The sequence below is a fragment of the Neopsephotus bourkii genome, unplaced genomic scaffold (genome assembly GCF_033783945.1).
Source record: "Neopsephotus bourkii isolate Nb327-2 ecotype Australia unplaced genomic scaffold, CSIRO-AGI_Nbou_v1 NB_1767, whole genome shotgun sequence".
NCBI classification, from domain to species: domain Eukaryota; kingdom Metazoa; phylum Chordata; class Aves; order Psittaciformes; family Psittacidae; genus Neopsephotus; species Neopsephotus bourkii.
In genome coordinates, this window is record NW_026902241.1 from 10,314,271 (window position 1) to 10,337,688 (window position 23,418).

Here is a 23,418-nt window from a genome sequence, read left to right on the forward strand (position 1 = left end):
CACTTCCCTTTTTTCACCCCTTACTTCTTCCCTGCCAGTGTTTCCCATTGAATGCAATGGGTCTTTGTGCAGAGGTTATTCAGAATCCAATATAATTCTGGGTCGTATTCATTCAAACTTTGGATGAAACAGGAACAGTGTCAACTTTAAACCACTCACTAGTGGTAGGTATAAAATTCTTCAAGTGTTGGAAACTCTGGCTGCCTAATGAAGTCTTTCTTTCAAGGAATGGCATAATTCTTTACTGATTTAATAGAAGTTTTCTTCCTTTCCACTCCACAAGCTTACCATTTCTTAGCTTCTATTCCTAACTTCATGCTACATCGTATGTTGCAAAGCCCAGGTGATTTTTCTTCTTTTTTTTTTTTTTTTTTTTTTTGGTGGTTCTGCAACTCCCCAAAAAATACTTATTTAGAAAACATTTTGGAGTACTTATTATACAGATTGACTTGATTAATGAAATTTACAATGCAACTGTAATCCTTCAAAGGAGCAGTTTCTGCACATTCCTTGCTTTTTTGTAAAGTCTTCCTACTAGCATCAGCTTCAAAATCATCCCCAGATAATATCTATAGGGAAATTTGTCAGCTGGTTCAAATCCACAGCTCTTGCTTCCCAGGAAAGCTCTTCAAGAAAAGGTTTTCTGGTCCTTGGACTTCAGATTTGGCTCTTAAACCAAACTGACTCTGCTTCATACAGTTCAGTATTATGGGCTTTGAGCCCCAAGGAACACTTTCCATTTAGACCAGTCTGGCTTGTAACCATACCCACTGTTTATTTTATACCATTTATGGATTCTACCCACCTGATCAACAACTTATTTGCCTGAACATAGTTATTTCAAAGTCTTGATTCACAGTATTACTGCAATTGAGCCTCTAGGCTTGTAACAGTTAAACTTTAATAAGATATTTTCCACTAAAACACATTCCAACAGCTGGACCACAGATCAGGATGCTGCAAGACTACAGACAGCTCTACTACTTGGTATGTAATATAACATATTTTTTGCAGAACTCTGTCCAGTGTTAAACCTCAAACTAGTTTTTATCTGGGTGCAAAATTTAATAAACTATACCATTTGTTTGAACATAGCATTGCTGAATCCAAAGAATAGAAATTCATAATGCTCACCACAAGATAGCAATTAACAAGTTTCTCAGTTCAAACAACACATCATGCACAAGGAATAAAGCTTCCAGAAATTCTAAAATCACAGGAATACTAGCATCTTTATTTACAAATGAAAGGAGATATGTAAATGTGACAATATTCCCACATGTAAAGAAATTATGCTTACTCCATAAACATTTTTTGATAGTACCCAGTGCAGCCAGTGTTGAGGATGACAGCCAGTGCTGAGGATGTAAAGAGCTACTATCCACTCTTTTGTATGTAATGACCACTGTTGTCTTTTTAACATAAGTATAGAAAGCGTCAATCCTTCAATGTTTCAACGAATGAAAACAAAGAAGGTAAGTCTATAGGATTCAAAACAATATACAAAAAATTCATGTGACTGATAAGCTGTAGGGAAGCTATTGTTCCAAGAAAAAACATATATACACAGAAGTCTGTTTTCTACTGCTGCACTATAATTAAACCATTACACTGAAATACAATGCTGTTAGCACAGTTTCGTATTAATGATCAGTAAAAAATAGGAACTGTCATTGCCTAATACCTAACTTCTTTGGAGTACTTTTTACTTATAGATATCTGAAAGGCTCAAAACACAACAGTGATAGTTGTTCAAAACATTGTGATAAAGTTATTACACTATTTATTCTGACATGGCATCATTTAAAATAACATTGCTTTTTAAATCTTTCAGGCCTTTGAGTAACTACAGCACTCCTAAGCCCTTTGCCGTTTCCCCGCCCCTACTTACTTCCCTCTTACATTTTCTGAATTAATAGTCCAGTCAGGTAATTTGAGGCAGATGTACATTTTCCCAAAATTCAACAAGTACAGTTTTGCAATAGTTCCCATGCCAGAATCCTTCTTTGTAGGCATTTGGTCAAAGCATTTGTCTCTGTAGCATGCAGCATTTTGTATGAATTTATAATTGACACAATAACCACAGTGGAAGTAGATGAACAGCCCTTACAGCTGCACAGCACTTTGGCAGGTAAATAAAAGAGTAGTAAAAAGCAAGCTTATAGTGAAGATTTTACATATGTTAATTACAAATAGGGAGAAAAAAACAATGACTTACCTGTGGAGACGAGGGACTAAAAGTCACATTGGTAACAGATTCTGTGTGTCCGCCCAGTTTATGTGAAAAAGTGCTTGAATGCATTTCATATATGTAAGCCTAAAAAACAGTAAAATTGTATTCTCATTTAAAAAAAAAACCCAAAACATTTTGGAAGAAAGAAGTTATAGTATATGAAGACTAAAGATTCAGCCCACAGAGAAGTTATAGCTAAATAGCTGTAATAGCTAAACAGATAGAAAAGGCACCAACATCTTAAAATTGATTTTTATAATCCAGGATAATTTAGCAAATGCTTAAGTTAATTAAAAAAAAATATTTAGAGAGAGTAACACAATCTTTTCCCCTTAAATAACAAAACTAGTTACATTTCACGTAGGCAGATAAAATGACCCTTTAAAAATGTACTTTAAATACTTCAGAATTTAAACCATTTATTTTAAGTAGAAATATGTAGAATCTAAACACAAGGTTTAGAAACCTCAATTTCTAAATTAAAAAACTCTTAAATTTCTTGCTACATTAAAAAATTTTTTTCAGTCTCTACACAGGTCTTTGCAGTCTTTAATTAACCAGTATTGAATTTAATAACAAGTCAATATTACAAGTGATGTGGGTATCAAAAATGAGAACAAGCATACTCCCTGCTTTTCTCCTCAAAAGGATAGGGAAAAGTACTTTCCAAGGAGTAAATTAATTTCAATAGCAAAATAATTATATTCTTTAACGAAAAAGGACTAATGCAAAACTGCATTAAGAAACGAATCCAGAATTCAGTGGAAGTCATAGACATACTGATACTATGAAAATGGTTGGATTGTGGTATTAAATTAGCATTATCATACATAAATAAAACAGAAAACTATTCAAAATAAATCCTGTAGTATAAGTCCTCCACATAAGAAACACTTGAGAGGGTCACATACAGACACATAGGATTGTTTTAGACTATGCCTTATCTAATAAAAATAACAATTATTTGCAGGATACAGTCAGACAGTATGTGTACACAAGGATATCAAAAAAGACACAAATGTAGACGCAGACTTACTTTGCACATTCTAAACAAAATGTGCCTCTCAAAATAATATATTGTAAAGCATGCAAAAAATAGTCAAATACAACAATCCAAACTTTTCAGTCGCAATAAAAAAAAATATATAAAATGTTCCATTGTCTTTACTAAATCTCTGCAGTTAAGACTATGAAATGGAATTCAGAGCACAGCCTAACATAAATTAACCCAAACTGCATAGACGCTATTACAACAATATATTACTCTGTGACACTGTTTTCATTGATACCACCATAAAATTAGTTATCATTCAGAGCCAAGGCAGCTGAGCTTCCCGTAGCAGATGGCAAACTGCTACAAGATGCATCTCCCAAAAACTGGTGGACTCAATAGACAGTCTTCCCAATTTATTAAAAGATTCATGGACCAGCGTAGGTCCTGAAAAACACTTAATGCCTCACTCAGAAAACAAATCTTATCAGTCAACTCCAAAGACTATTTAGTCCAAGCCATCACTGAAAAAGCACCAGATAGTCCTCAGTGTCAAATATTCCATTCGTGACCATATTCACTGAGAGGTAAACCAACAGGTCAACTGTAAATCTAAATTGCATTCAGTTTATATACCTCACATATGCTGGATTCAGTCCAGAGTATAGAATTAAAGCCACCTACTGGCATAAATGAAGTACTTAAAAACAGTGAAACATAGGTATCCATTTTTAACCTCTGGATCTTATGTAGCATTCCACAAAGATATTGCCATACCAGCCGGGAAAGTAGCACAATTCCCAGTAATGTCTTAAAATCATTGCGTCCTTCCTAAAAGGATACAGCAAATGCTTGGTAATTGGAAATTCTCCCTTAAAAAGTAAGACCCTCCTCCCTACTTTTCAGACATTTCAGGAAACTGGTCATAATAATGAGTATTTAATTGCTAGCAATATAAAAGCAGGGGGTTTTTTATGTTTGTTTTAAAGTATATGGCCACACCACAGTGCCATGACTTATACCATCTGGGACATGATCAGTTCACAAGGGAACAGAAAGGAAAGGGGAACCCCAAAAAGATAAAAGTGATAGATATGATGCCACAAAGAAAACCATTCTGCTGTGTCTCTATGACATGAAATTATTTTTTCTGATGGAAAGTACAGAATTAAAAAGAACAGAACTGAATGAGGAAAACACTGGAGATAACTGAACCAACTCTAGAATTTACAGATTTATGAAACTCCCATTGCAAACAATTATTTCCGTTCACAAGCTAATTACTCCGCAATTGCAAGTTGTCTGAATGCCTGAATTGGTTCTTCTGCATATACTAAGACCAGTCTTTGGCAAAGAGGTATAGGCACCAGACAGCACTATGCTGTCTATCGCACACCATCTTTTCCCTTTCTGGCCCCAAATTGCCCTACGTTTATTTTTCAAGCCCACTTTCCTCCCTCCCTTTTATGAAATTAGGCACAAAGAAGAGGGAAAGTCAAGGACAGCAAGAGGCAAAGCACCAAATGCTCGGAATTACAGCTCTACAATGCCTTCCAACAATTTCTGAGCTTCATGTTTTAACCCAGGGAACATACCACAGAGAGACATCGTTAGTGAAGCTGAAATTTTTCCATCCTAATGTAGTGGCTTATAGACCTTTGCCAAACTTATCCAATAAAAATTAATTTTCCATTCCAGGTTCTCAGTTTAATTTTGGGAGAAGTACATTCACTTTTGGCTTAATCTCTATGTCCCCATTCCTCTCTGTAAAGTAGATGTGATAATATTTCAGCGTTGGGGGGGGGGGGTTTCAAGACAAATCCAATGCTTGTGAGACCCAGGTATTCTAGTAATTTATGCTCTTCCACACAGTTTCTAAATCAACCATTTGGCTCACACCTTTCTTTCAAAAATTGCTATGCAGCAGTTGTGCAGCTTCAGTAGAATCTAGCAAGCGTGTATTCAGTTGTCTAAAAAGAGATGACATCTAATCACACCTCTTAACCTAAAAAGCATTGAAAGCCTTACAGAAGTTATTTTAAGCCCTGAGCTAGAGGTTAGGCTGGGATGCAGCACTCCTGTGAGTCATCACACTGTGTAACAAGATTCACTCAGAAAAAAATAATGACAAGCAAGTACTGAGAGATGTCCACCTGTAGTTAACCACTGAAGCATTCATCAGCTGGACAAAACAGAACATGGCTGCGAACACAACCTTCCCGTTGTACTTTATTCATACAATTCTGTCGTAACAGAACAAGTGTTAAGCTTCTTTCTGATACTGAATTTCTAGCCCTATAAACATGAAATATTTAGGGTGGGCAGTTCAGCTTAACAAAAAAAATAAAAAAAGTGGCAGATTCCCTAACTAAATCCCAGAATAATTTATTATGTAGTGGCAGCTATCATGTTCTCTTCCACTTACGGTAGCTTTAAGGAAAGTATAGCAAGTATTTGAAATCGGAGAAATCTTGACATGTAACACAATAAAATGTGATTAAAAGAAAAATATCACCATTAAAAAGTATATAAAAACAGTTTCTATTTAAGTAACTCTGGTCACAGATATTTAAGCTATCCAATGATAGTCTTAAATTCTGAGAATAAAAGTCAACTTGGTGCAAGATTGAAAATAAACTTTTCAGTAAATTTATTTTTAACTTCAATAAAAAAAAAAGGAAATTGTATTTTAACAGAAATTACACTCAGGTATTCATAAAAGGTGGAATAACTCCAGTATAAATATTCTCCTACTGTAGCCTGCCATCATTCTAGTTTTACTACGTTTTGAAGTAATTCAAATTGGTTTTCTATTCTATACTTACGAGATTTTTTTCTTTTTAGCATATTCTTCTCCACAGAATAAAAACATAAAGAACAGTAAGTGGATTATAAATGATACCATAACACTAGCCACAGAAGAAAAAAAAATTAAAGTTGAAAGTATAAATTCAATGACAGAGGAAGAACAGATTTTCAGCAAACCAAATGTAATAAAAAAGAAAGCAAAACAGTCTAGGAAGTACTCAGCAATACCCAAAACACATGTGCACATAATCTGTTATAGACTTTTGCCAAAGTCAATCCCTTTTTTTTTATATTAAGACCAATTTCTTATAATAAAAATACTGCTTCAGTAGATATTGGCATTTCCTTTCCATTTCTGTCCAAGGGTCAGCCAAAAGTAAAAATCGTTTACCTGTACCAATAGCTTCCAAACAAGTTTCCTGCACCTATAACCACATACATATTTGTGTTTCTTTTCACTTGAAGTTTGAATAACAGTTTTCATTAACCCACAGTGTAAGAGCATATTTACCACCTTATACATACAAACTTGTACTTTCTTCTTTAAGTTTGTAGCAAGAGACAAGGAAGAAGGGTGAAGATCCCTCCTTAAGAGGAAGGATTTATATCAACATGGAAAACTACTTAATTCTACTGCATTGGTAGAGAGACTGTGCTATATAAATTGACTCTATCTGCAGAGTTTCGCTAGAAATTTTTTCCACTGTTTCTTATACTCTGTCTTCAAACAAAACTTGTCCCTATCTCTTCCCACAGCCCCCTAGTCCAATCCATTGCCATATGCATTTGAGTCAAACTACTTGTACTCCTACATCCTCCTGGGAAGGGAAAGGGAAGGAAATCATAAAATCATAGAATCATAGTATGGTTTGGGTTGAAAAGGATAAGATCATCTATTTCCAACTCCCTTGCCAAGGGCAGGGACACCTCACCCTAGACCATCTTGCCAAAGGCTCTGTCCAGCCCAGCAATCAACACTGCCAGGGACGGAGCATTTATCACTTCTTTGGGCAACCTGTTCCAGTGCCTCACTACACTGAAAGTAAAGAACTTCTTCCTTATATCTAACCTGAACTTCCCCTGTTTAAGTTTAAACCCATTACTCCCTTGTCTTAAATCAATTAAAGAGAAATACTGAAAGCATAACAGAAAAATTCTCCTTTTTATCAGCTCTTGCACAGGGACCAGAAAAGCAACAGCAGTTTCAAGAAAAGACATTTGTAATTGCTGTGGCTTTAAACTGGAGCACATATTTTACAAACAAATCACAGGAAAAAAAGGGGGGGGGGGGAAATAAAAAGAAAAAAAGAGACACTGGTATCCAGGATACTTAATTTGACTTTACAAAAATAAAACTTTTTTTTAGTTCAGTAGTTTTGCATGGATTGGCCAGCCATCACTTTCCTATGATTATTTTTACCAATATTTCAAATGAGCTACAGAAGATGGAAGCTTTAAAACCTCTTGATAGAAAAATAAACAAATAATCTTACTTACACTTTTATGAAAGATATCTGGATTCACTAACCCGGTATTAGTCTCCATTACCTCCATTAATGCCAGCAAACCTGATGCACACTCCCACACTGCATGATATAATTGTTTGGCTTGCACTCCACCACCACCCCCTGTTTACGCTGGGGCACATCTCCCATTGAACCATGTATTTTTCCTCAAATCTCATGCTGAAAAAGCACCTGAACTACTACACTAAAACAAAAAAATAACAATCAGCCTGAAGGAGACACCTAGCATGGAAAGTTTCAGCCCAAAATGTTCTCAATTATAAGCAACTGAAAACAGAATTATAGTGGAAAGTGTTAGACTACAGTAACTATAGGCATCAGTGCCAAACCCACACATAATAAAACAGATTTCACAAGTATCCTAAGCGCTGATTAACGTTCTTTAGTCCCAAGATATCGTATACACTTGCCACATGGTAGCATGGAAAGAATATTCAACCCTGTCACCAGTACAGTATGCCCTCTGAAAGGCCCTTCCCCTTCTAAATGCCTCTTGTTGAGGCTGTCTTTCTGGTAGTCACAGGAAGCTGCCCACTATACTAAGATCCAAGTTTCCATCTGAGTTCTTTTGACATACCTATAAAAGGAGTAAGTGAAAATTAATAATGCTCTTTATTATTGAAAAAGTTAATATTCTCAAGATTGGTCATCTTTCAATTTGCAGGGGTTACTTTTCAATAGTATCAGTGTGCTGGCAGTTATAATTAAAGGAGTTTGAATTATTCTCACTAAAAAAAAGATTACATAAACCAATCTAAACCATATCTCTGTAAGCCATTCTTTTTAGAAGCTTCCAATTTATATTTTTCCTGATTTTACTTTCTATTTAATTAGTCAATTTCAAAGCCTCATGTATATGACCAATTCTACTTATCTGCCTGTGGAATTTGTGTAGCACCAAACACTGTTGTATTTAGGTTTCTTTTGCTTTTACAACATACTTAGGCTTGGCAGAGTGCAGATTACCTGAATATTTTGTTCTAAGAATATAGAAATTTTCACTTCTCATTACGAAGCAGCATGGTTGGAACACACCCGCTCTGGCCATGCTTCTTTCTGACTGCTGCTGAGACTTTTCTCTATTAACTGAACCGATAATTACATTCCCTGCTCGCATTCCGGTGTTGACTGGCAGAAACACTGCAAGATTCACATGATGCAAAGGATCTTCATTCAGAACTTCAGGTACAATAGGAAATCTCACTAGCTTTACAAAGGATTACCCCATCTTAATAAATTTGCAAGCACAATGCAATCAACTTGTAGGCTTATAGGCATATGTACAAATGACACAAAATTCAGCTGCTGTCAAAGTTGTGGAACAGGAGGTATATATATATAAAACACAAGCCCTCTGGGTATAACTCTATACATATCCACTTTTGGCACTTCACTGCTACATACATTCCAAATGAAATTTGGGTATTCATATCTACTTTGGGTTCCTGTTATGCTTCCATTTGAATATGGGGTATTTTTCAATAAAATTATGTTTCTTTAGCAAAAAGGCTAATTTCTCATACTTTCACTCAGCTCTCTAATTACCAAAATTAAAGGTTAACACAGTAACACACTGCAGCCTCGTAAAATTCAGTTTAACAGGCCACTAGAAAAAAAAGTGTTCTGTAGTGGTTAAATACACACACATCTATAGCCAGCAGAAAATCCTCCCATAATCTCAACTGCCAGTATGTTTTCTTGGTGGTCACTTCAGAGGTGTAGAGGCTTAGATAATGCAATAGTCTGAACCAATCAAGAAGCAAACAAGAACAACTGATGTGCTCAGGCTTACATAATATCATGGTTCATAAAATAACCTACCAACGCTAAGATCTGCAATCACCTTTAAAGATATATCCAAGAGACAACCAAGTAACAACACTCTGTAAAGTCATGACTGTAGTAATAAGAAATCAATGTCTATCTCTTTCCTCTTAGGATAATAGGTCTAACAGACAATCACACTACCAAAGAATCCAACAAAGTGGGGTTCAAGAGTAACACAAATTTGTGTTCTTGTTTGGAAAGGGATAGATTTTCTCCAGCTGGCAGAGAGGTAGTTGCAGTATCTGTCATTCATTCTCTGCCATGGTTTTCCTTTTGCCAAGCAATGTCAGTCCTGGTCTTTCCACAGTAAACATTACTAGTGTTATTTTCTCCAGATGTTTTCCCTTAAAGAGTATCCTAGTTAAACAATATGGACATATGAAATAAAACTTGATTGGGATACCAATGACACTGGAAACCAAAAGACCTCAAATAGTCCCTGACACTGCTTCATACAATACATTCTGTTCTGCAAGCCCTCTGGTATGAAGGATAGACCAGACAATATATACTACACAGCACCACTACCAGACATTTCCCAGTAAAGAAACTATCCTCATAGTTTTCAAACCCTGTATTAAAGACAACACAACAGCATACTCTACTGTATCAAAGATACCTAATTTAAATATCTCAAAATACTCTCAAGAATAACGAACTACTATTAAACTACTTCAAGTTATAGAGCTCCTTTCATTATGGCTTCTCAAAGCCAAAATATATGTGGCTCAGTAAAGCAGATGAAGAGTTTGACAGATAGCAGAGCTGCATTTTGAATGCATTTGTGATTGACAAAATAAGAAATAATATATTTAAAGATACCTATCCTGAATAGGTAAGAATAAATAAAAATAAAACTAAGAGTTCTATTATACATATTTTTCTTGTCCTTATAAGTTATTTTTCTAATCCAAGAGGGAAAATAATAAAGTTATTATGCTATTTGAGACAGTGAATAATGAGACAACTAAAATACATCATAGCAAAATATTAAAATATATTGCTCAGTAGGACTGATATTCTATTTGGAATATCAGCCTCTGTAACTAACAGTTCTAACAGTTTGTATTATCGAAGATGCATAATCTTATATCTGAAAACAACTGTGTCTGCAAGCACTATCAGGCCCAGGTTTGCATCTAGTCAGAACTTGCAGGTTTGCAGAATTCTTTGGATCTGTCCTCTGATCAGTATGTTTTCAGCATCACTTGTATAATAGAAATTTACTCTAAAACCAATTTTGTCCAGATGTTAACATTATGGGATTAACATGTGGTTAACTGTAGTTTTATGTATAAGCATCAAATTGCCTTATCCTGTCTCCTGTTACTTTTTTCATTGCTGATGCCCTCTGGAGAAGATGAAACAGTCATCTTACTCTCTCTAGATTTGTTGCCTTCACAGTTAGAAAGCATAAATTTAATCCTGCATTTAGAATGTGTTTCAAAGACACTGTTTTAGGCAAAATCCTTTACTTTGATGTAAGGCATAAATAAAATGGAAGACAATTGCATACATTACCTGTTATGGTGAAAAACTTCTGGGTTTGAAATATGGGTCAGGCAGTGTGAACTGTAAGACCAGGTTTGAGATTTGACATGGACATTTTTTTATGTTAGCAAATACCATTTCACCACTAGGATCAAACATGCCCCTTAAAGACTACAGTTCAAAGAGAGCTAGCAAGAATGAATCTGTAAACAACTAAAGAGCCAAATCTTGATTTCTGAATTCCCTGCTTTATTTTCTGGAAACTTGGAATTTATTCAGAGAACCCTAAGGTCTTCAGAGACAGAAATGAAGAACCTAATTAGATGTGAAGCAAACCAGCTAACTAGTACTACATGGAGCACAGGAGAAGTTTAGCAATTTCTATTTTTAAAAGTAGCTTTTAACATCCTCTAGATATTTTTGCCCTTTTAGACTAAGATTGCTTTGGTCAACAAATGTTTAGGTAAATATAATTGTACAGAGCCCAGGAAAATAGAGATCTAAATCAAATCAGAGTATTTGTCCAGCATCCTTAATACTATTGTCTGATAAACAGAAACCTCACACTGCTTTTTTGCACAATGGTTAGAAATTAAAATATTATGTGTATTCATTTAAGAAAATGTCACCCACATCACTTGCAACCTTAGGCTACTTAAGATGAAGAGAAGATATTAGAAGTGTTGACTTTCTGTGTTTTCTAATCACAACGAATTATGGAAAGAATAATCACAGTTCAAAGCCAGGACACTGCAGGTACCTGCTTTGATCACACTGTCAGGACCTACATGTATCATGACAAAGGTTATCTCAGAGAAGTTGCAGTAATCAGTTAGGGGAACACTTTCAACATGTGAATTACAATATGTACAAATCTCATATTAACACACACAAAAGCAGTTCAAATAAAAACAAGCGGCTGCTTCAGCCACAGAGAAGCTGTACCAAGCTGTTCTCATCTAAAATAGGTCATCTACTTTGTAAGTAGAGAAAAAGGCAGACAGAATTTGCATCTCTTTGTTTACAATAGCATATTTGAGTTTTCTAATTCTATGCCCTGTGGAAATACGGTTTTGACTTTTATATTAATCAGTGCAGCCAAACATATTCCTCTCCGTCAAACACTTTAAATATTTTGAAATAAAAAAGGCAGTTTAAAATTAATGTCTCTCAATTATATTCCAATTCTGCCTCCTTGGCTGTAAATTCAATCACACTTGTTAACCACAGGGTGCAAGCTTTGCACTTGATAAATTAATCTCCGAGATGATTTAAGATGCAGTTGCTGGTCAGTGGAAAGCTATATAATGTATTTCCAGAATGCAATATTTCGAGGCAACACTTTGTATCTGCACTATTGAAGTTTTGTGCAGCTTTTTGAATTTCAATGGACATTCACTCATAAAATACAATCTGAAAAAATACGTGGCTTCTTGATGCTCTTAAAACAGTTCCAGTTGCACATCAGTCCATCTGTAAGGATATTATTAGTTTAGCAATGTGAATGAACTATTCAGTGCCATGTTCAATTTTCTTTTTCAATAGGAAACACAAAAGTACATCCAGTCTCAACATTTCAAAGAGAAGCCTCTGAAAAATGCCCTCAAACTGTATTTTGTCCTAACAGTACAGTTGTAGCAAGAGTCTGAAAATTGACTCCATTTTCCTGAGGGGACAACAACAAGAACAATGAAAGGTCTGTACAGACATACGATGAAAATTATGCAAAATTCCAACCAAAGAGCCATACTAAAAAGTATTGACTGGCACAGTGCCCACCAGGGACCACATGCCAACTGGAGCAGGATGCAGTCCAGCTATTCAGCTTCCTATGACAAGCAACCAAGTGCCAAGTATTTTGGAGTAATGGCAAAATCGAATTTTATGCCTTTCTTTTCTTGTATCAGCAGTAATTCCAAATAATCTTAATGCAAAAGAAGAGACAGAAGGTCCTCTGACTGCACCTTCTTATACTAATCAAAATCAACTTTAATTAGCAATCTCAAATAAATATATTTATATCATACTTCATTAGGTGAGATCAATATTAGATGCATTTTGTTTCACAAAGCAAAAAGCCTTTCTTTTGTATTGCAAGCTACATTTTGAAATGAAAGTTACCAAAAACTGAAAAAATATTTTATCATGGAAATGTCAAGAACACACTAGGTATTGCCAAACCTCTAGCAATACGCCAATAAAATCTCTAATCTTCACATGATTTGAGTCAGTATTTCAAAACTAGCCACAACAATAAATTCCTCTTGTTCTGAATTTGAAGTTGATGAAAAAGCACTGTGTCATGGTCCTGGTGAGTCACCTAGAAATACCTAGAAGTTAAACAGCTTTACTACCTAGCTGTTTTGGAAGGATGTGTTTACAGTGAACCCAACCCTAACCTAGTTTCAAAGGCATATATTACAAGCTAGCAGTCATCTACCTCTTAGAAAACACCAAGAAATTGAGGCAACAATGCAGGACTTACTGAATTAAAAATAAGTGCATAGTCAAAAAGGTAGTAATACACTTTTACTCTGGACTCTTCACTAAGTGTAATAATTTAAATACAGTTGACACTGAATGAGAAGAGAGCCCGTCTGAAGAGGAAACACACACACAAAATTACACCATGAATTATCAAAAGTTCTAATTACAGTTGAATGACTTTTTATTTTGTATTCAGCTGATGAATACTGTAACAAGTAATGAAAAATTCATCGTGCTGTATTTGGGAGCTTAAGTAAAATAATGTGCAGTTGATACATAGTTCCTAGTGGTCAGATATGTACACACTACATAAAGCTGTGCTACAGGGGTATCGTTCCCATCTTTGATGGCACGTGACAATTTAGAGTCAAAAATTATGAAAACATTCAGAAGCAAACTTTTAACAATTACTTTGAGCAGTAAGATTTGGTTGTTCAGGGATTTTTTCAGGCAAAATAACGAACATACAGATCAAGAACCATACATAACTGCTACATAAAAATGAAAGATATGAAAGTATAATAGAGCTGTTTTGCATCAAGCTGAATCCCAGAAACATCATAAAAAGACTACTTTGCATACAGTTGGAGTAGCTCCTATGATTTAGGAGGAAAATAAGGAAAAACATTACTTACATATTTGTCATCTGATCCACTGGCTATAAACCGCCCACAAGGAGACACTGCAATTCCACATGGATAGCAGAGGCTACTGTGCCCTTCAAAACGACGTTCACACCTTCAGAGAAATTTCAGTCTCATTAACACCAGTGGAAAACTAGCTCCTTTACTGCCATTTTCATGAAAAGCTGCTGAAGTGTCATCCATTTCTCTTAGTCTACAAAATTACTGGGCCAAATCCACCACTTAAGTTTTAAATATCTCTGCAGTAGGATTTTGTCAAAACTGAAAGTCATTAAAGGATATTAACAACTAAAAAGAAAATAACACACAAAACTGCCACAGGAAAATGCCCAAAAACATACTTGGGCATTGTTTAGTTGACAAAGATCGAAAAATCATTCCTATTTAGAAATGAGAAGCTGCGATGTCTACCATTAAGCTACTGTTAGTTGGCCATCACAGCAGGGAAAGCCAAACTCCCCTGCATTAAGGGTAGGGTGCTGTGAAAGCCAGTCTGCTCTGTGACACTTCAGAAATCTCCCTTTAGTAATTTATAATATCAAATGAAAATCCAGTATGTGGAATCATAACATAAATAATTACTGTTTGCTTTTCTTATACCCAAATCTGTATATTTAATCTGTGCTACTCTATTTACATTCCTACTCCATGTACTAATTTATCTTGTAAATTCAAGAAAGACAATATCCAAATAACAATCAAACTGATAAGTCTAGCTATTTACCCTACAGCTGTAGATAACTTCTTATCTATCTGCGTTAATATAGTCTAAAGGAAGGAATGCATTTAAATTTAATACAAGGAATTAATTTCCTGCTTTTCATGTTAACATTGCAAGGCAGTATTGTGGAGTGAATTGGAACACTTGGAACATTTAAAAAAAAAAAAGTTTTTAACGAAATGAAGATTAATATCTAAAAAAAAATCCACAGTTGTAAAGATAGCTTGGTAGCCACTGCAAAACTAAAGAAAAAAGTAGTGTTTAAGAGTTACTTCTGTGTTAAAAGACATTCTAATACAAGTTTCAACCCCATTCAGAACTATTATTTACATGTGAATAACTCCTTTTAGACCTTTATTTCTGTAGCCATGAGGTATTATTTCAAAACAGGCATACTAATCTGTTTTCTTCTTTTGCCTTTATTATGAGTTATCAACTTCACCATAATGCAGATGTCCCACATTCTTTTTTTTTTTTTTTTTTTATGCATGCTAGGTCCAGGAACAAATCTGGAAGAGTAACATCTCCTGCCAGCACCTGTGATACACAATTTTTCCTGGCCCGTGAAATCACAGACTCTGTGTTAATGTGGCTGACTGAATCCATATGCAGGAATCTCTAAATCTTTATACTACATCATTCTCTTTTAGACACGCATGTATATGTAAGAATGCACTGAATACCGAGTTGATTTTGTCCACCCAGGTGAAGCAGGCATACTTCAACAAAAACATTACTTAATGACTGATCCAGTGGCTATCATGCAGTAAAACATAAAAAACGACACATCATTTTACAGAGCCTAACTCTGAATCTTCACAGATAGTACACATTCATTTCTGTATAACAAAACTGCTGATACTAATGGACAATTTCAGTATACAGCAACTGGACCTTTCATCTCAGACTAGTTCTACACTAAAACTGTTGAAGAAAACACTACAGTTCAAAGAAGTGGACAACTGGAAAAAGGGAAATATAACCCCATTTTCAAGAAGAGGAAAATGGATGACCCAGGGAATTACAGAGCAGTCAGTCTCACCTCTGTGCCTGGCAAAATCTTGGAGCAGATTCTCCTGGAAGGCATGCTAAGGCACATGAAAATCAACAAGGTGCTTGGTGACAGCCAGCATGGCTTCACTAAGGGGAAATCCTGCCTGACCAATTTGGTGGCCTTCTATGATGGGAGTAAGGAACCAATGGACAGGGGTAGAGCAGTTGATGTCATCTACCTGGAGTTGTGTAAAGTGTTCGACACTGTCCCACACAATATTCTTATCTCTCAATTGCAAAGACATCAATTTGATGGATGGACCACTCGGAGGATAAAGAACTGGCTGGATGGCCACACACAAAGAGTTGTGGTCAATGGCTCAATGTCCAGCTGAAGACCAGTAATGAGTGGTGTCCCTCAGGGATTCGAGTTGGGACTGGTCTTGTTTAACATCTTCGTCCCTGATATGGACAGTGGGATTGAGTGCACCCTCAGCAAGTTTGCCGATGACACCAAGCTGTGTGATTCGGTTGATACGCTGGAGGGAAGGAATGCCATCCATAGGGACCTTGACACACTTGTGAGGTGGGCTGATGCCAACCTCATGAAGTTTAACCATGCCAAGTGCAAGGTCCTACACTCGGGTCAGAGCAATCCCAGGCACAGCTACAGGCTGGGCAGAGAAGAGATTCAGAGCAGCGCTACGGAGAAGGACTTGGAGGTGTTGGTCGATGAGAAAATGAACATGAGACGGCTTCAGTGCGAGCTCGTAGCCCAGAAAACCAACCGTATCTTGGGCTGCATCAAAAGGAGCATGACCAGCAGGTCGAAGGAGGTGATCCTGCCCCTTTATTCTGCTGTCGTGAGACCTCACTTGGAGTATTGTGTGCAGTTGTGGCATCCTCAACATAAAAAGGACGTGGAACTGTTGGAACAAGTCCAGAGGAGGGCCATGAGAATGGTCAGCAGACTGGAGCACCTCCCGTATGAAGATCGGCTGAGAAAGTTGGGGCTGTTCAGCCTGGAGAAGAGAAGGCTGCGTGGAGACCTCACAGCAGCCTTCCAGTATCTGAAGGCGGGCTATACGGATGCTGGGGAGGGACTCCTCATAAGAGACTATAGTGATAGGACAAGGGGTAATGGGTTAAAACTTAAACAGGGGAAGTTTAGGTTGGATATAAAAAGAAATTCTTTCCTGTTAGGGTACTGAGGCACTGGAATGGGTTGCCCAGGGAGGTTGTGAATGCTCCATCCCTGGCAGTGTTCAAGGCCAGGTTGGACGAGGCCTTGGATGATACGGTTTAGAGTAAGGTGTCCCTGCCCATGGCAGGGGGGTTGGAACTTGATGATCTTAAGGTCCTTTCCAACCCTAACTATTCTATAATTCTATGATTAAGTAACTTCTAAAGACTGTCAATTACTGTGACTAAGATGTAAAAATATTCTTTAACTTCAGTTTGCACATAGCTCTGCAAGAATATTCAGGGACTTTGAATAATTGATGCCCACATTTGGGTCATTGAATAACCTACTTTGATTCAAGATTCCTGTTGACACTAAATGAGGATATTAGCTACCTCAGTCTCTTCTCAAATGCAGCCTTCTAACATATACAACCCAAAATTTTAGGCAGTGTATGACAAGCCACGTATTTGATTTATACTTTCAAAACTTTTTTTTTTTTTTTAAGGTAATTTAAAAGAAAACATAAAGGGTAACACATGCTTCTTGCACCACAGATTTCACAGAATCATATAATGATTGAGGTTGGAAGGCACCTCTGGATGTCACCTTATCCAGCCTCCCTCCCCACCTAGACTGTTACTGAGGACCATGTCTGTATGAGTTTTAATATTGCCAAGGCACAAAACTCAACCACCTCCCTGGGCAGCCTGTGCCAGTGCTCAGGCACTGGAAATGGCTTTCAGAATCAGTTGTTCCACCACCTTCCCAGGGATCAAGACGAAACTGACCAGTCCGTAGTTCCACAGGATCTTCCTCTTGGCCCTTCTGGAGATAGGATTAACATCTACTTTCTTTCAGTCTTCAGATACCTCTCCTGACTACTGTGACCTTTCAAAGACAATTGAGAGTGGCCTCACAATGACAGCAGCCATCAATGAGCTGAAGGTAGGCTTTAAAGAAAACAGACAGCTCTTTTCAGCAATACCCAGTGACAGGACAAGAGACAATGGAAAAAAATTGAAATATAGGAGATCCAGTCTTAACTTTATCAGGAAACTTACTGTGAGGGTGAATGAGCACTGGCACAGGTTACCCAAGAGAGATTGTAGAATCTCTATCCTTAGAGATATTCAAGTGAGACCAAGGGGCACAAAATCACAAAATGGAATATAGAAACCTTTAGAATTAGTTTTAAGTAATGTTAAGTTTGATGGCTTTGTAACAGTAGCAATGGAAAATTACTGAAGTGCATGATACATAGAGAAAAAAAATAAAGTACAGCTAGAGAACATACTGAGAATTCTCACAAGATAAATCATTATAGTTGACATAGTTTTAAGAAAAACAGTCTAGAAGAACAAGACACAGGGATAAGGAGTATCTGGGAACCGCAGGTGTCCAGGATGGGCTACAGTTAAACTAACTGATAAGTAGGAGGATAGGAGGATTATTATGTCTCTGGTGCTAATGACTAAACTGGTATGAGCATCTACTGCACGTGCTTGAAAGGCTGCCAGAAGTGATGAAGTTTGTTGGAAGACGTAAACAACCCTCAGAGACCACCACCACAATTCTGTACGCATGCAGGAAACTTTCTGGAAAATGATGTAATCCATATGTAACCTCATGAATATGTATGTATGCCCAGGGCCTATAAAAGGACTGCTTGTGTGGGAACTGGGGGACACACATTAGGAGGAGCTATCCCCCGTGTATCCCAGTGCCGCAATAAAGAATACCTGCTTGTCAGCTTGAAAACTTTGTTGGCAAGTTTGTTCCTGGAGTTTTCTCCATATCACAAGAGCCATCTGGATACAGCGGCAGACAACCACCTATAGGGAGCCTTGCTTGAGCAGGAAAGTTAGACAATACCTCCAAAGGTACCTTTCAACTATCATAATTAGATAAGTCTGTGACGAAGAAGCAAAGGTATTATTGTAACTTTGGGCAATCCTTTCAAATAATTTAGGCAGAAATACAAACAAAGCATGACGTGTTGCACCTGTCAGCTGTTCCCCTTTGTGGTCTGATTTGACATTGCAAGATTTTGCCCTCAGGCTTCCACCAAATATTCATTGCATACAGTAGATCTCTCCCACAACTTAGCCTCAATCATGGTTTTTTATTGTCTCTGCCAAAGTCTCAGTTGCACTGTCTGTGAACCAGAGTACCTCCCCAAGATAAAGTTCTTGTCAGTGCTGTTGCTCACTGTCACATGTGGAAAACTTTCATAGAAATGTTTGAAGGAAAAGTTTCTTTTAATCTCATACTTGTGCCATTCAATGGCATCCCATGAAAGAAATTTCCTCATAAGAAAAATAAATAAAATTCATATATCCTCTGTCTTTCCTGAATATGCCTTCAGGATGACCATTAAGTAGAGCTCTGGCGAAACAGGACTAATTCTCAGTGTTTAAGACCTTGTTCTCAAGGCCTGTAAAAGCTAACTTCCTCAATGAGGTGTTTCTTCTTCACAGAATAGTCGCCTAATAAATCACTGCAAACAACTTCCTCTCACAGGAATCTGACTCCTCCGCATTTCTGACCAATAACTCAATTACTCCACCTAGAAATAGACGCATAAGAACTAATAGGATTCCAGTGCTTTCACTGATCATTTCTCTGCTATACTACAGCAATAACAAACAATGTCTGGGTAACAGGACAGTGTCACTTTTCCTTGTGCTAGTATGGTCATAGTAATAACTAACATCCTGGATTCTATTTTCTTAATTGTTTTCCTGTTCAACTTTTCCATTACAACCAGGATGTATGTATTACAAGTATAACTACAGCCCCACCTCCTCAAAACCCTGCTTTAAAAAGACATTTAAAAAATTGATTCCAATTAAATTTTCCACAGAATCAAGCAGAAACTTTATTATGCAATTAACTCCAGATATCTCCAGACAATGGAAAAAAGTGGATAAAATATCTCAGAATAAATAGATAGATATTCTGCATATAATTTTAGCTTATTCTAGGGGTTCTCTTATTTCAAGCTTCTTTTTTTTTCCTGTTATAAGTAGCAACAGGTGGTGATTGAACTTATTTTGGATTTTGCAAGCTTTACATAGCCAACTGGCATGATGTCCAGCCTCCTAAGAATGCTTCTCTGGTCAAAGCTTTTCAGGGGTTACCATGACAAACATCTGGTAATTGCATGGGACAGCAAACAGCCAAGTTTTCCCTGTGTTCTCCATTGTACAGCTCTATTCCACATTTCAAAATATATATCTTTTTAAGTTGCAAACAAGTTGTAGAATATTAGAAAAAAAAAATGTTTTCTGTCTTTTTAAGACAAGGATACTGGAATGGTGTAGACTTAATAAAATATCTCACAAATAAGTCTATTTCATTCTACTTGCTGCATTAAAATACATAACTTGACAGCAAACCAAAGTTCTCTCTTTTTTTTCAACCAGTTTTCCTTGTATTCTACTGCTTTGTCTTAGTGTTCTGGTAATTCTTCATTGACCTTTCAGTACTAAAAGATCCACTGAGGCTCTATGAAATCCAAGTATAACTTTACAGCTGTAGAAGCTTTGTGAAACATACATGTTTAATTTTAAACACACAGCAACCTTTCACGTAGGAGCTCAGCATGTTTTTGCCAATGGCACGCATCAGGTACTGCATGTTCCCCATCCTATATAGTTTCATGTATCCCCAGTCCCAAAATTGGAGGAACTCCATCCACTGCTTTATCCCTTTTTCCCCTCAGAATCCAGCTAACAAGATTGGAAGTTCCAGGGAAAAAAAGAGATAACAAATCATGGGATCCTCATGTTCAGAAGAGACCAAGAAGTGATCAAATTCTGAGTATGTATGTATGCATATCTAAGGATGATGTCAAGCAGTTAGTTCACAGTGGAGATACAAACTGAAAAGTATCTGAAAATTTAAGGACTGTTCACTCAAACTGCATGTCTGACCCTATGGCTCTCAAAAGGTAATTCTTAGAAAATATATGAGATAAGCTCCATGTGGATGCAGGAATTCTACTAAAATATGTTGCCAGGGAAGCTTATGATAATGCTAGTTGGAGATTTTACCTTAATGTCTGAAACTATCTATATATGATTGGCAAATCTTCTCAGAGTCTGACAGAGGGTGAAATTGATTTTCCCTGGGATCATGCATCAAAGCACTATCATGCATCTGAGTTTCTGCAGAAGAAATTCACTATGCCCAAGTAGCCCACTATTGTTTAGGTACCTTTCCTGTGGCCCAGTAAGCATCCACTGTCTTTTCTGCAGAAAGAGATGAGGAATGATTATTTCAGTAGTAATCAGCATTAGAGCAGCTGAACTTCTATTCCTCAACTGTTCAGAGCATGCATCAGAGGAAGGCTGCTTCTGCCACCAAAGGTAATAGTATGGTGGTGGTTGGGAGCTCCTCCCAACACTATGCCCATGCCAATCCCATTACTTATACCAGCAGTCTAGCAATTTTCACATCTACCTTCCCACACCTACTGTAGTAGCAGCTCAGACCTCTAAATTGGGCAGTAAGAACTTTGCTCTGCTCTCCCCACCTCTCAGTAGATGACAAACACATCTGACAGCATGTCTCATATCTTCTTCCTAAATTTACTCCAAATTTCATAGAATCATAGAATGGTTTGGGATGGAAGGGACCTGAAACAGCACCCAGTTCCAACCCCCCTGCCATGGACAAAGACACCTAACACTAGACCACTCCACTAGACCAACCTCCACTAGAGATGCTCAAAGTTCCATTCAACCTGGCCTTGAACACTTCCAGGCATGGGGCAGCCATAGCTTCTCTGGGCAACCAGTTCCAGTGCCTCACAGCTCTCACAGAAAATGATTTCTTGTTAGTATCTATTCTAAATCTTCCCTCTTTCAGTTTAAAACCATTGCCCCTGCCCTAACACTATGTGTCCTTGTAAAAAGTCACTCTCCAGCTTTCTTATACACCTCCTTTAGGTACTGGAAGGCTGGTCTAAGGTCTCCCCTGAGAACACTGCTTTCTTACTTCAGATTATACCTCTTCTCCCAGTAAGTTTCCTATTTTTGTATTTCTGTGGCAAGTAGAGAAGACCAAATGCCAATTGCATAGACTCACAATGTGATGTTAAGGTTGAGGTTGCTAGGCAGCTCTGGAGGTCATCCTGATCTAATTTCCCTGCTCACATCGAGCCAGTGTTGCTTCACCAATGCTAAGGAGAAGGGGACCATCACCTTCAGTCTGCTGTCACCATTCATTCGATGCAGCCCAGGGCATCCTTAGCCTTCTTTGCCTCAAAGGCACATTTCTGACCCATGTTCATCTTGGTGTCTTTTTCTGCAAAGCTGCTTTCCAGCTATTCACTCCCCCCCCCCCCCATGTACTGGTGCCGGGGGATTTCACTTTTTGCCAAGGGGACTTTGCACTTCCCCTTGCTGAACACACAAGACACCTCTCAGCCCATTTCTCCAGAGTGTTGAGGTCCTAGATCACAGCACAATCCTCCAGCATATCAGACACTCCTCCCAGTTTTGTGTCACCATAAAACTTATTACTCTCTGTCCCATCATGAGGCCATACAATTAGTGTCAAATTAAGGATGAAGCTTGACTGCACCATGATTTTAGCTGTATTTTACTGATGAGCAAGGAAGGTCCACATCAATGCTTAAAAGTTTTACAGAAAATCTGAAATTTGCCTTGGGGAAGAAAAACTTCCATTACTTCACACACAAGAACATCTCTTAGGAAAGTGGCTCTTTGGAATGAATCATGCAAGGGAAACAGCAAGCTACTGCAGAAATCTGGGCAGCTGATTTTTCTCAATATCCGTCAGTCATGAAGAGGAGGCTATTTATGCAACTTTGCCAGCAAAGGTGAGCTGGTGCTATAAGTAGGTGTTTAGTCAGTATTCTAAATGCCTTTATCAATGTGAAGAGGACAACACATTGAATTTATAGTTTCCTTTTAACATAATTAATGAAGGAAACTTCCTTTCTTCTAGATGTTTTAACACTCTGAATTACCATATCAACAAGTGGGAGGAAATGAGAAATTAGAAGGATCCAGACAGAATTAAAACCTGTCATGTGAAATTTGATTGACATATGAACGTATTACATCAGCTGGTATTTAGTCTAGTCTGCCATTTTATGTTCTTATGGGTTTACTGTGTAAGGGAATGGACTTTTCCTAATTCCCAAATTTCTACACTCTTTCTATGCCTTGGTTTTATATCAGTAGGATGCTGAAATATCTGTCTCTCATTGTCCTACATGTTCATGAACATGGTCAATATAAACAGGTAGTACTGGCAGATGAGGAGGCTTAGTGTACTGATATGTCTAGTCTGGGTGATCTGTAGGACTCACCAACTTGTGCCATTCCAATCCAGACTTTCCCAAAAGATTAAAGTTTATTGGTGGAGACAACCAGTACAGATCCCTAGGGATCATTGTTAGATTCCTGACTTCAGAAGTTGTGATGTTTCTAAAAGACATTCAATAGACAGACAGCAGACAGAGGTAGAACGGTAAAGT

General features: G+C 37.3%; 1 protein-coding gene across 1 annotated transcript in view; it reads right to left on the reverse strand.

Annotated features, from left to right (window-relative positions):
* Positions 1 to 1,430: 1,430 nt before the first annotated feature.
* The window catches only part of WDR27 (WD repeat domain 27), a 56,549-nt gene continuing 34,561 nt past the window's right edge, over positions 1,431 to 23,418 (reverse strand). The window contains exons 22-24 of the mRNA XM_061378569.1: positions 13,999 to 14,101; positions 2,219 to 2,317; positions 1,431 to 2,122 (exon numbers count right to left, since the gene is read on the reverse strand). Of these exons, the coding sequence (XP_061234553.1) occupies positions 2,063 to 2,122; positions 2,219 to 2,317; positions 13,999 to 14,101 (262 nt within the window). The 3' untranslated portion in view covers positions 1,431 to 2,062. The remainder of the gene's footprint in view (positions 2,123 to 2,218; positions 2,318 to 13,998; positions 14,102 to 23,418) is intronic.